The sequence below is a fragment of the Micropterus dolomieu genome, linkage group LG02 (assembly GCF_021292245.1).
Source record: "Micropterus dolomieu isolate WLL.071019.BEF.003 ecotype Adirondacks linkage group LG02, ASM2129224v1, whole genome shotgun sequence".
Classification (NCBI taxonomy): Eukaryota; Metazoa; Chordata; class Actinopteri; order Centrarchiformes; family Centrarchidae; genus Micropterus; species Micropterus dolomieu.
This window is the reverse complement of record NC_060151.1, coordinates 9330727-9344721: the sequence shown is the minus strand read 5'-3', so window position 1 is coordinate 9344721 and position 13995 is coordinate 9330727. Positions and strand designations below refer to the sequence as shown.

General features: G+C 41.7%; 1 protein-coding gene across 1 annotated transcript in view; it reads right to left on the bottom strand.

Annotated features, from left to right (window-relative positions):
• Positions 1–1882: 1882 nt before the first annotated feature.
• The window catches only part of xpnpep3 (X-prolyl aminopeptidase 3, mitochondrial), a 14009-nt gene continuing 1896 nt past the window's right edge, over positions 1883–13995 (bottom strand). The window contains exons 3-12 of the mRNA XM_046073345.1: positions 12124–12246; positions 11652–11839; positions 11191–11410; positions 5253–5437; positions 5089–5151; positions 4550–4663; positions 4325–4410; positions 3776–3959; positions 3095–3215; positions 1883–2856 (exon numbers count right to left, since the gene is read on the bottom strand). Coding sequence (XP_045929301.1) covers positions 2690–2856; positions 3095–3215; positions 3776–3959; positions 4325–4410; positions 4550–4663; positions 5089–5151; positions 5253–5437; positions 11191–11410; positions 11652–11839; positions 12124–12246 — 1451 coding nt within the window. The 3' untranslated portion in view covers positions 1883–2689. The remainder of the gene's footprint in view (positions 2857–3094; positions 3216–3775; positions 3960–4324; positions 4411–4549; positions 4664–5088; positions 5152–5252; positions 5438–11190; positions 11411–11651; positions 11840–12123; positions 12247–13995) is intronic.

Here is a 13995-nt window from a genome sequence, read left to right as displayed (position 1 = left end):
CTTCAACTGATGGTATCTGCTGAAAAAAAAAAAACTGTTAAGGAATAGCACAGTAAAGAGAAATGTCTCAATACAAGAAGTCTGAGTAAATTTGTAAATAAGAAACTATTGCATTACATGCTCACGTCTCGCCATAGCATGTCATCTATCCTCCATGTGTTATTCACACTTTCAATTCACAAATGTTTTGGTGCAACGCTCCCCTATCCAAGTTGTTGTGGCAACTGTATAGGAAACAGTTGCCTACCTATTCATCCAGCAGACACAGAGCACCATCTCAGTTGTGTTGCTGGCCAACTTATGAACATAAATTCACACTTAACTCCGCTGGAGTCCACCAACTCCTAACAGAAAAATTCATCTTCATTGCCAGATGCTTGACTTTCTTGACGAGTCATTTGTTCACTTTTAGGCTGGGTAGGTAGCAGTGCAGTGACACTGTCTGATCTTGTTTGCTGGACGCGGCTGCCCAGTTTTATTTGGGGGGTGTTGATGAGAGCCAAGGCCGGATTACCAACATGCCAAAGCAGTAAACTGGCCCAAACATCTAGAGCCCCACGTTTACTGTGAATCTAATCGTCACAGAATAGTCACACAGCAAGCCTGGAGCCCATAGAGGAGTAGTGGTTGTTCTCAGTGCAAAATAAGATGCAATGTGTATGTAATGTACAGAGTGGGAGAACAATAAGGCTGAAGACCTGCAAAATGGGATGCTACTTCTAAATGGCTTCAGCACTACTAGTAGCCATTTCACACAGCAGAGTAATCTAATTCAGTGTTAATATTAAAAGGTATAACTGAACGCAGGTTTAACTGGCAATGTAGTGTGAAGTAAGTACTGTTGCTATGGATACCTGCCATTTGTACACTGATTTATCTTGGTGGTTGTCGGTAAGTATGCTTGAGATGTCCTGATAAGAAAGAAGTATTTTCAGCAGCTGCGGTATTAAAACACAGTACTCTCTCGGCTTTGTTGTGAATAGTTTCTACCCTCTTTGTGGGGTAGACACAGGCGACAATCTCTGTAAGTTCTTGTGTCATTGCAGTTTAATTATTCAAACCTATTTTGGTACTTTAAGCACCAAAACCCAAATAGGAATGTGCTCCAGTGTGTTACAGTTAAGTTACAGAGTTTGGTCCAAAGCCCCTGTAGTCTATCCACTCATTAATTCTTTGGACTAAGAAATGGGTGATATTAAATCAAACCCTAACTCTTAGCCTACATTCTTGATCATGATTCACTTTCCCTTGTTTTGTCAGCAAAAAGGAAACATATGGCTTGCGTTTGCATTTAAAAGGATGCCGGTTAAGAAGCAAGTAAAGACAACCATAAGACAGTTTGGAATTCAATTGGCATTTCCTTCGAGTTAAGTCTGTTATTATTCCTAGCAATTTTAATATCACTAAATATCGTATAATGTATATTATAGTTTTATTGCTGTACTTTTACTGTGTGAGTAGTGTCTTGTTGTTGTATTTAACCTGTGAAGCACCTTGGCCAACCTTGGTTGTTTTAAGTGTGCTATATAAATAAAATTGATATTGATTGATATTCAATAACATATTGCTTCTCTGCACCCCTGACCTGAAAGAGAAAACATATAAGTTACATTACAGTAGTTGTTGTCAATGGCATGCATTGGGGTCTCCTTTTGTTAAACATGAAGGCGTGACAAAGTGAATAAAAACCACGAAAATACTTTCGTAAAAAACAAGAAGTGTCTCTTTTCCTGTAATTGAAGGGGACATTCCTACCCACCAGCACCCACATCTATGCCTCCCTGAGATGAAATATTTCAGTCAAGGTTGTTGTAGCCTAATTCAATCCAGCCACACACTCATCGATTTTCACATCTTGTCGTCCGTCATAAATAACCTGAGGCAAACCACTAGAATTTATTAGTTATGAAAGAAGGAATAATGAGATCTTTTTAAATACATATACAACACCATTTTCAGAGAGAGATGACAGTTTTCTCTCTGCTGAAAAGACAAAACACCCAAAACACATACAAACTCTTGTCTTTTTAAGCCATTTTAGTGCACTGGTGTAACTATTACCATCTGTCTTGAACAGTAGTTGTTTAAGACCAGTTCCTCTTTATTCATCACCGTGGTGGTCTGTTGATTTGACAGAGTCCTTCCTGAGCATCCTACAGCACAGTGACCAACATTTGGTATTTTGATATTTTGTACTATAGCATGAGCTGGGAATGAATAATGCATTTTTGCATGTATGAGACAAATACAGTGGGTGTATGCAGGCTTTAAAACATTTTTTTTGGAGTGAGACCACAAACAAACAATTGTATCAAAGTGCCACGATGGTGGCAATTCTGAGAAACATGGTATGGAGTAAATAGGTTTTAAGTACGAAAATGCTTATATGGTTGTTGGATCTAACCTCTGGGTCTTCAGCTGAATATATTCTTGATGCAAGAGTAAACTGCTGTTCCTAGATTTTTATTTATAGCTCAGCATTGGATTTCACCCACTGACAGCACCATCACATCACTAGATGGATGTATTGTACATGATCAGGACTGGTCTCCATGTGGTATTGGTGTAGCCACACAACTAAATCCTCCTTTACTGTAACTGAGCTCTTCATAATAATAAGGGTTGGCCTTATAATAAGGCTGCCTGTCATCGATGCCGAGGCTCAGGTGGCTGGTCACTTGTCTGCACCCTATGTCTGGGAACAGGCCTGCTCCACATCTGCGATGGTCTTTGGTACGTCAGAGGACAGAATCAGAGGGCCTCCCTTGTCTCGGATCACCACATCATCCTCAATCCTGATGCCCAGGCCGCGGAAACGCTCCGGCACTTGGTCATTGTCCTCACAGATATACAACCCTGTCACAACAGAAGCAAAACAGTGGAAAATGTATGAAAGCAGGAATAAAATGAAACAAAGGACAATGTAGCATAGATAATGTGTAATGGAGGGCTGTTTCCATTCACCACAATAACTGGGAGGGATGGTGAGAGTGTTTGTGCTGCAGTTTAGATTGTTGAAAACCGAAATCATCCAGATGCTTGATTCACACAGCCACAGAGTAAGAAGATATTTAAAAGCCTAGTTTGTGTAAACCTGGTTCTATAGTGATGGCCATTCCTGGCTGTAGATGTTGTGAGCGGGACAGCTCAGGAGTGTCGTGGACGTCCATGCCCAGGTAATGGCCAACATGGTGGGGACAGTACTGCCGTGCAGCCTGGAATAAGCATAAAAAAATGTAAGCTTTGAGCAGTTATAAAGACGTTTGCCATTGTCTACCAGCAGTACTGATAGTCAGCCAATTCAGAAGCCAACAAGGCAGAGGAAGGGGCCTTTCTCAGAGTTAAAAAATATGTAAAGTTTCTGATTCTTTGACTTGACAAAGAATAACAGATCCCTGCCAAAAAAAACCAACAAAAAGTCTTTTGGTTTTTAGAGAGATTCAGATTTAGTCAGGCTCATATTGTGTTACATGGAGGCTGTAATTTGGTCATTTCATCATTTACATTAGCCAAAGGAGCTAATGGCTATTTTCTGACAGCAAACCACTGGTGAGGAGATAAATTAACTCTACCAAAATTGTTTAAATTCAATGCCCCCCTGACATGGTAAGGGTGATCAGGTCTCCTGATCTGGTGTGGTTGACTGATTTTCAACAGCAGGGTGAGACTTTCATTTACATTAGAAATATTAAAATAAAAAATTCCCATATGGGATAAATCACATGAAAGATCGGCCAGCTAGAATCCACTCTACTTCCACTTCTGTCATTGTTACCTTTAGTACATCCGCATCACTGGTACTGGCCTTCACGATGCCTAGCTGCCTGAGCTGTCGTCCCAACAGAGCCAGCATGGTACTGTAGATATGATCCAGGCTGACGCCCGGGGAACACAGAGACAAACAGGAATGCTGGACTTCCAGGACGGCCTCGTACAGCTCAGCCTGCGCAGGGCTGAATCTGGCAGGAAGGAGGTGGGGACAGCAAACAGTTACATTCAATATAAAAAGGTTTTTTAAAACAAATCATGTATAAAGCTAACAAGACGCATTACACCAAGATAAGTGAATAAGAGGAAAAACAGAGAAAAATATCTGAATAACGTGTTTAAGAAACAAGAGTTGAGGACTACTGTAAAGGACAGATTTCAGTTGATGGTCTGCATTTAGAATACTGTCGCAGTGAGGATTTAAAAATGTGTAGAGCACATTGCAAGACTTTACATAAAAATGAAGTTTCTGCAGTGTAGTGTTGTGTCATGTCATCAGCACGGTAAAGTCATCTTCTGTTCAACTTACTGCTTAAGATTATTTAGTCAAACTTACTTTCCATTCACTGGCCACGTTCGAGTGATATCACTGACATAACCAAAGTATTCACAACCTCCATCAAGCAGCACCATTTCACCATCCTGAGAAAGGGGGGGATTAATAGTGAGTCATTTAAGCTACTCAATCATTACTTTATACATCGCCATGTTTTCAGAATGCTTAATGTGGATGTTCATTGTACCTATTTGACAGGACCGATCCTTTAGCACATTCCTTTACCTTGATAATTTGGTTGTTGTTTATGTAGTGTAGAGTATTGGCTCGATTTCCTCCAGCAACAACAGGGGGATAGGCCAGGAAGTTGGCGCCATGGATCCGGTTCTCAAAATCAAACTGAAATAAGATGTTACAGGATGTTTTTAAAAAAAAAGGCTTTCATCCTTTAAAAGCAGCTGTAAGGAATATTCAGAGTTACCTGGTTTCCTGTACGCAAAACATACTGCTTGAGGACCACAAAGGAAATAATTTTTTGTATGAACCTCAATGAATACATTTTAAGTTGTCGTTACTGCATATAAGGATTTGTTTCTGCTGAACACATGAATCGACTAATTGAAATCAATTAGTCAGTTATGTCCAGTCCTATGGATCAATGGCTCATAACTTCTGCATTGACTGAATAATCAATGGATGACACTTATGGTTGAAGTAATTACATTAAAGAGCCTGATCAGGTAAGAAATGAAGACTATAACAGGCCACACTTGATAGAAATGCAGATAAGAGCCACACAGAGGTCCTCAAATATTTTCAGTTACCTTAGCATAGAGAACAGCTTCGTCCACGTCTCCTTGAGACAAAGCCATCGTCCTCCTAAAAGCCTGAAAGACAAGGATTGCTGAGTTGCAGTGTTGGACAGAGCAGTGAAGAGACACTTTTACATAACTAAGTCAATTGCATTATTACTAATTCTAGTACCAACCTGTGCTGTGATGTGACCTGCTTCTTGCATGAGCGCCACCTCTGCTGGGCTCTTAAGGGCCCTAAGAGAGTGTATGAGGGGCCTAAGAGACCATGGCATCGGCGCCGCCTCCAGCACGGGACACACATGAGCCTGGTGGAGCCGAGGGTGGGCAGGTTGAGAGCTATCGTACCACAGCTGAGTGCCTGAAAGAGGATCAGAGGAAAGACAAAACGGAAACAGTGAAGTTAAGGTCCTCATCAGTCAGAGGTTTATTAATATGAATACATATTGACTGCATGGAGGATGGCAAATTCGGATAGAAATGCTAAAAAAAAGAAATTTCACCCAGTGCGAGATTGAACTTCTTTTTTAACAACGGATGACCCAGGTACATAATTTGAAAAAAAAAACAAATAGTGTACCAAATGCATTCCATTTGTTTTTTAACCCTTATTTACACAAACACTCCACCCAATTAGTGAGGATGCCAAGAAATATGACTTGTTTTATACGACATAAGCTGTACATATATGATATTTACTTAAAAAGTAGTGCTATATTTTTCCGTAACTTTTGTTTTTACAAGCAATGCATTACATCTGCACGCTGGCGCACAGTGTGTGGGTAAGGCAGCTGGGCATAGGGCAACAAACATGTGGTAATAATATAAAACTATGCACTTGACTGACTGCAGCATCAAAAACAGCATCAGTTTACATGTAATTTGTCCTACTGTCCAACTGTTTGCAACTATCAATTACAGACCAACTTAAATATTAAATCTTTTAGGCGTTCTTTTTCAAAAACAGATACAGACATGGACAAAATTGTTTGTACCCTTCCGTGAGAAGAAAAACCCCCAATGGTCCCTGAAATACCTTGAAATTGACAAAAGTAATAAATAAAAATTTACTGAAAATGAATTAATGAAAATCAGACATTGCTTTTAAATTGTGGTTCAACAGAATAATAAAAAATAAAAAAACTAATGAAAGTGGCCTGGACAAAAATAATGGTACCCTGAACTTAATATTTTGTTGCACAACCTTTTGAGGCAGTCACTGCACTCAAGCGATTTCTGTAACTCTCAATGAGACTTCTGCACTTGTAAACAAGTATTTTGTCCCACTCCTCATGAGCAAACTGCTCTAGCTGTTTCAGGTTCGAAGTGTGCCTTCTCCAGACTGCGTGTTTCAGCTCCTTCCACAGATTATCAATAGGATTTAGTTCAGGGCTCATAGAAGGCCCCTTCAGAATAGTCCAATGTTTTGCTCTTAGACATTCTTGGGTGTTTTTAGCTGTGCGTGCGACTGAGACCAAGCTTCCTGATGCTCGGGAGCACATTTCGCTACATAATGCCTTGATAGTCTTGTAATTTCATTGTACACTGTACAGATTCAAGACACCCTGTGCCAGATGCAGCAAAGCAGCCCCAAAACATAACCGAGCCTCCTCCATGCTTCACACTATGTAGGCTGTTCTTTTCTTTGTATGCTTCATTTTTGCATCTGCCAAACATAGAGCTGATGTGACTTGCCAAACGGCTCCAGTTTTGTCACATCTGTCAAAAGGACATCCTGCCAGAAGCTTTGTGGCTTGTCAATATGCATTTTGGCAAATTCCAGTCTTGCTTTTTTATGATTTGCAGTGTCTTCCATTAAGTCCACTTTGGACCAAACAGCGGCGGAGACACACCATGATACAGCACAGTGACAAATTTTCAAAGTTTAAATAGGCAGACTGACTTATTATAAGTTTGAAGACACCTGTGATGCTAATAGCAGGACACACCTTAGTCCCTATGGTCAAATTATTTCCAGGGGTACCATCATTTTTGTCAAGGCCAGTTTCATTAGTTTTTTTGTTTTTTTTTTAAGATTCTGTTGAAATTCAATAGCAATGTCTGATTTTCATCAGTTAATTTTTATTTATTATTACTGAATCTACAGCAGCTCTGCAGGCCTTTTTTGGGAGCACAGACTGGAGTATTTTCATAGAGGTCGCCACTCAGGGGAGCTACATCAACCTCGAATATATATTCGATATACCAGGAGGTTCTACCAGGGACCCCCGGTAGAACCCTCAGGACCTCTTCCCCCGGCCCCGGCGAGACTGAAGAACGGTCCTCAGATCCCTCGTCTCGGGGGGTTGTGGGTGAGAGCGCCGCCTCGAAACCTGAGTATGCTGAGGGGGAGCACGAGAGGCGACACTCTGCCTCTGGGTCTGGTGGTAGGAGCTGGATGACGGCTGGGCCCTCTCACGTCCCTCCACAGCCGTCGCCATCCTGGCCCCCGAACGACGAGGGAGATATTGCCGGAACGCCTCTCCTTGCGTCCTGGCATGCTGGAACCTGTTGACGACGGCGTCAACCGCCTTGCCAAACAGGCCAGAAGTCGCGATCGGTGCGTCGAGGAGAAAGGTCTTCTGCTTCTCCTGGATGCCCGACAGGTTGAGCCATAGGTGCCGTTCCGTGGCTACCAGTGCTGACATGGAGTGACCAATAGAGCGGGCTCTATGGGTCTCCTTTGTGACTCTAAGCGGCGGAGCTCAGCAATATCCTCTTCAGAGGGGCCTGCTCCCGAGTCTATGTCCTTCAGCTGGTCGGCCTGGTATGCCTGCAAAACAGCCATTGTGTGCAGGCTTGCACCAGCCCACCAAAGCAGATGTCATACGACATGGCTTGGTAGGTAGCGCCGGCTCTTTGAGGGATGATGCATGACCGGGCGAAAGATAGCTACCACCGGGCCCGATCCACGGGGAGAGCGCATCCTGCCGTCTTGGGAGAAGAGAGCCGCACGGGACCTCAGCACCCTCAGGGGCAGGGCCTCGCAATGGCCGCAAGCAGCCCCCTCGAGAGCTGCCTGGGCATGCAGCATCCCCAAACAGGATACACACAGGGCATGAGTGTTGCCCGCCGTGATGTAACGTGGGCACGGGAAAACACATCGCCTGAATTGCTCACCAGCCATCTCTCTGTCTGCCATCCTTCCAGGTAAGAGTTTGGATACTTGTAGTCTTTCTTAACATGCCGGAGTAAGCTAATGTGTAAGTAATGTGTAAGTAAGTAAGTAAGTAGCTAATGTGTCCTGTGTGCCGGCGTGCTTATATATGCCTCCAGTTACGCCGTCACACGCTACCGTTCTAGCAACACCAATAGGATTGGAGTAGTTTCATTCATGTTTCAGCCCTGCCACGCCCAGAGGCGTTCCCATAGTGTCGTCACCGACGCAGTTCGAGTTCCCTCGAAGGGGAACCCCCAAAACATCAAGTAAGTGACATCACCAACGACCTCCACAGTGCAGGGGTGAAGGTATCACAATCCACTGTTGGAAGAAGACTCAGAGAGCAGAAACATAGAGGCCACACCACAAGATGCAAACCACTCATCAGCAGGAAGAATCAGAAGGACGGATTAAAATTTGCACAGAAGTTCAGAGATGAGCCGCAAAAGTTCTGGAGCACAATCTGATGGACTGATGAGACCAATATTAATCTCTAGCAAAGTGATGGAAAGGCCAGAGTGTGGAGAAAGAAAGGAACTGCTTATGAAGCATACAAGCTCATCTGTGAAGCATGGTGGAGGTAATGTCATGGCTTGGGCGTGCATGGCTGCTTCTCAAACTGGCTCATTAATATTTATTGATGATGTAAATGATGATGGTAGCAGCAGAATGAATTCAGAAGTGGACAGAAACATTTTGTCTGCCAATTTACGGACAAATGCATTGAGGCTAATGGGGATTAAGTTTATCATGCAGCAGGACAATGACCCAAAGCACACAAAGGACTTCATCAGGGGAAAAAGTGGAAGGTTTTAGACTGACCAAGTCAATCACATGACCTTAACCCAGTAGAGCATGCATTTCACCTGCTTAAGAGGAGACTGAAGGGAGAAACACCCCTAAACAAACAAGAACTGAAAGAAGCTGCGGTAAAAGCCTGGAATAGCATCACAAATGAAGAATGCAACAGTTTGGTGATGTTGATGGGTCGCAGGCTTGAGCCAGTTATTGCAAGCAAGGGTTACGCCACCAAATATTAAATGTTATTTACTTTAAGATTATTTGTTCCATTTCTTTTGCTCACCTAAGAGTGCTGTGGTCTAATACAAACGGTGGTATGTCCTAAGTTGTTTAACACATCTAGATGTGAATACCAGGAAATAAAAGCTGAAATTCTGAACTCTTGTCTCATACTCGTCTTTTGATCTTAAACCCAAATGTTTTCAGTGAACAACAAAAACAAAGAAATTTGCCTTACCGTTCCAAAACTTTTGGAGGGGACTGTAGAAGTTTCTGCTGCTGCACCACCAGACTGCAGAGCAGCTTTCCCCCCCCATGTTATCAGACTCTTAAACTCTAATTCATCCTCAGCACTGGTCCAGTGATGATAGTTTATTTCTGTTCACCATTTTTCATAATCGATTCCATATTAATGTATATTGTCTGCTATGTAGCAAAAGAGAGTTAGAAAACTCAATTTCACTCTATAACTTGTTATATTGTGACAATAAACCTTCCTACATATCTTTTTTAAACTTTTGTCAGTTTCAAGTTATTTCAGGGACCACTGTGGATTTTAATTTTCTTCATTAACAGAGGGGTAAGAACAATTTTGACCACATCTGTATCTCTGTTTGCCTTTATTATCCTAAATCATGCCCTCCAGGGAATATCAAACAATATAAGATATCTCATGTTTTTTAAATTATCTTAAATGACGTTTTTTATTGCGCACTTCAGGGAATATCAAACAGGTGTTTTTTTATTTTTTTTTAAACAACAGTATCTATTTCAAACCGTTTTATCCTTCTGCCACCTGAGTCCAGTTTATGTGTGTATGCACTGGTCAGAGTTTGTGCGGAGGACCACATATTCTTCCGTCAAGTTTTTTTTTTTTTTTTAATAAATCCCAAAGTTTGCTCAGAATGTGGCATACGCATTCTTTTGTGCGTACCCCATGTTTATAAATGAGGCCCCAGGACTGGAAAATCCATTTTGGCATCAATGCAAGTACATCAGAGTTTAGTGTAACGTAAGCAGTACTGGCCTGTGCTTTATTTGGGGGAGTTTACATTACAGCAACTCGTGCCAAAATTCTGTAAAGCAACATTACATTTGCAAAAAATGTCTGTTATTTTTCCTACTTACATCTTTTTCTCTTGTAAAAGTTTTCAAGGTATTTTTTCAGAGTTCCGAGACCAGAAGTTACAAATGGAACGCCCCCGGATGTAGGAGTTCCTAGTCATCAACTCGGTCGAACTCAGAGGACCCCGAGTTCAGAAAGCAAGATGGCTGTGAAGAGCATCGACTGTCAGTAAAGGCTGACAGTTTTTTTATAGCACTTTTGTCTTTTTTGTGTCTAATCTGGTATGTTGTATACACACAATACTGTCTTACCGTTGCCTATAGGCATGTTGCTAAAATCCTGTTATGTGTGAAATACTGTGTAATGTGTTGTTTATCAACTGGTGCTGCTGTTGATGTTGATAAAATATCTTGTTGTCTGACTTGTCATGTGCTTTGGCAAATAAAATGCATGAAACTTTGTTTCCTTGTTTGTTTTTTTTAACAGATATGATGTTGACCTGAATCCTGAGCTCCGACTTCAGGGGTCAGTCTTTAGCGTCAGTCGTAGCATTAGCTATACAGATAATGTATGTAGCCACAATGTATATACTCAAGCCCCTTCTACGGGGTTCTCATTTTAAAACAAATACACTTGAAATCTTTAAAAGTGAGCTGGAGATGGACATTTTATCCACTCACAGAGTTTTAGCCTTGGCATTAGCTCACTTTCTACAGCTGATAAAATCTGGTAGAGACAGTCGTCATTTTAGCCGCCAAAATCCACAGCCATTGGCTAGAAATGAGAAGCTGGCTCTTGTTTACTTTCATGTAAAATGGAAGACCCATCATTTCAGAAATTACTGCAAATCACACTCATGTCCTCTCACCTCTGAGGCTCTTGAGCACAACACCCAGTTCTTCTGTGCTATGAACTCTCTCAATGCCGGTCAAAGCAGCCGCCCCATCCTTCCCCGACCGGGGCCCGTCCCACAGCTCTCTCCCCGGGTCTCTGCAGGGGACGAACAAGATGGCCTGGTCTGGTCGCCCTTTGCCATAAAGGACCAAAGCACTGTCAGGCTCAAGGATGCCACTGAGGTAGAGGAAATCCTGGGGAGCAATTGGCTCATGGTTAATTAGCAAAGCCTTGCTGAACAACCAGTATCCAAATTCACAATAAATTACAAATCTAAGACTGCAAAGTAAGAGCATAGTCACAATTACGCCATACACTTTTTGCCTCTTCACATTCCTTTCCATTGTGTGAAGATGAGGTCTTTAAAAACAGTTACTATTCAACAAGAAGAATGATCTGAAGATAAAGAAATGCTACTTGAGTCCAAACATGTACCTGGTTCTGGTGGAAGGGATAAGGGATGTCATTGGTCATGTAACGGGTCGGATGGGACAAAACAATGACCACATGGGTGCTAGAGGAGGCAGAGGGCCCCAGCCTGTCTGCCTGGGCCTCGATGAGTGAGGCTAGTCTTTGCCTGCGGAGCTCATATTCTGTCTGGCTTAAGCCTGGGGTCACCTCACCTGAGGAGGAGAGATCAGATAGCGTTATACAACAGCTCATCTACACAGTTCATTACTATTTGTAGCCTTGAGTTGTCTGTGATCTACGGCAGCTTCTACTCCTGAAGTGTTGAGCTATGTGTGCTTGAGTAGTTCCTGTGCCACTACAGAGCATGAATCCTTACACCCTAAAGTAATATCAAGTATAGTGGCTGTTGCTGAATGTCTAAAGACCATAAACATTGCAGGTTTCCCTAAAAAGTGTAAATGTACTGATCCAGCAATCCATAGGAAACAATACTCACCATGTTTGATGAGGTGTGGATGAGTGAAGGGGCTAGGCTGGCCCAGGTACCGAGGAGGAACTGTCTTAGGTTTCACACCTCCTGGTTTCACAGAAATGTGTCTACATGGGCACCCGGCACATGCTGCAGACAAAACACAGATGGTAAAGACTCTTGCAATGCTGCATGAATCGTATGCAATGTAACTGTCAGACTCTACTTGTTGACACAATCTGATCATGTCCTGCATTGACATTATCAGTCACCTGAGGGAGAGTTGCTCTCCTGTTTTTCCTCACATATCGAGCCTATTTACTCATGTCTTTCTCATAGATCTAAATGCAGATGTCACTTTAGTCACTGAGCGTCCATTGAAACACTCGCCAGTTAAGCAGTCGTTTGAACGTATCGGGACTCAAAAACTTGTGACTCTTGAGCTGAAATGCTCTTCCAAACACACACACAAAGTTTTTACGAGAATGTCAGCTGCCCTCGATGTCACCAGCAAATATGAGCCATATGTTCTTTTTAAACAGTTCCTGGAACCAAATATTTAAGGTCTTCACATAAATCTGTGACAAAACAATAGACCAAACCCCATTTATGGCCATATTTGGTCTCCCTTCAACAAGTCACAGTGTTATTACATACCAGTCGAGTGCTAAAGTATTTGTTTTATTTATTAGCCCGACGATTAATCCTCATTTGATTCAGACAAAGGGCGATTGCTTTGCAGCTTACCCAGTCCATACACACGATTCAAGAACTCACAGGCAAGGCAACAGATCAACATTCATAGGTCAATACAAGGACACAACGAGCAGCAGTAAATCAAATAAAACATTGTTATTTTCCATATAAATAATGGAATAACAGTCATTTAAAATGACTACTTTCCGCCTGATAGCAAAGGAATTAAGGACTAAAAGTATGTAGTGATTTTTTCTCCTAAGGGGCACATTATTTACACATTATATTCATTACACATTTCGCTGGCCTGGGAACATTGGACAGAAACACGATTGGCTGATTATTCCTTTTTGCTTTCTGGGACACTTTTTTCTCCCAGAAGGAGTACAAGTCTCTTTGCTGGGCTCCAATTATCTTGGACGAGACTTTCACAATACCATTTAGGCCATTCTTGTCCTTCACAGACAATCAATTAAACCCGTAAATAAATGAGAAAGTTAGAAGACTTTCAAGTATTGAGTGATAAAAAAAATAAATTAAAAAAAATCACATAAAATAGTATCACAGACACGAAAAAGAGTCAAGTTTCTGCATTAAGGGATTTCTATGTTGTCCACACCTGATAGCCGATCATTATACAATGGATCAGGGAGGTCATGGTGTGTGTTCATATTGAAAGAGGTGAAGTTTCCTTTTAAAAAGATTACTTACTTACTAATAATATCATTTGATAGGTGCTTGTTCTGTCATTGAAATGCATGAATAGGCTACATGTTGCACATACAGTGGGTACGGAAAGTATTCAGACCCCTTTAAATTTTTCACTCTTTGTTTCATTGCAGCCATTTTCCAAAAATCAAAAAAGTTCATTTTATTTCTCAGTAATGTACACTCAGCACCCCATCTTGACAGAAAAAAACAGAAATGTAGAAATTTTTGCAAATTTATTAAAAAAGAAAAACTGAAATATCACATGGTCATAAGTATTCAGACCCTTTGCCGTGACACTCATATTTAACTCAGGTGCTGTCTATTTCTTCTGATCATCCTTGAGATGGTTCTACGCCTTCATTTGAGTCCAGCTGTGTTTGATTATACTGATTGGACTTGATTAGGAAAGCCACACACCTGTCTATATAAGACCTTACAGCTCACAGTGCATGTCAGAGCAAATGAGAATCATGAGGTCAAAGGAACTGCCTG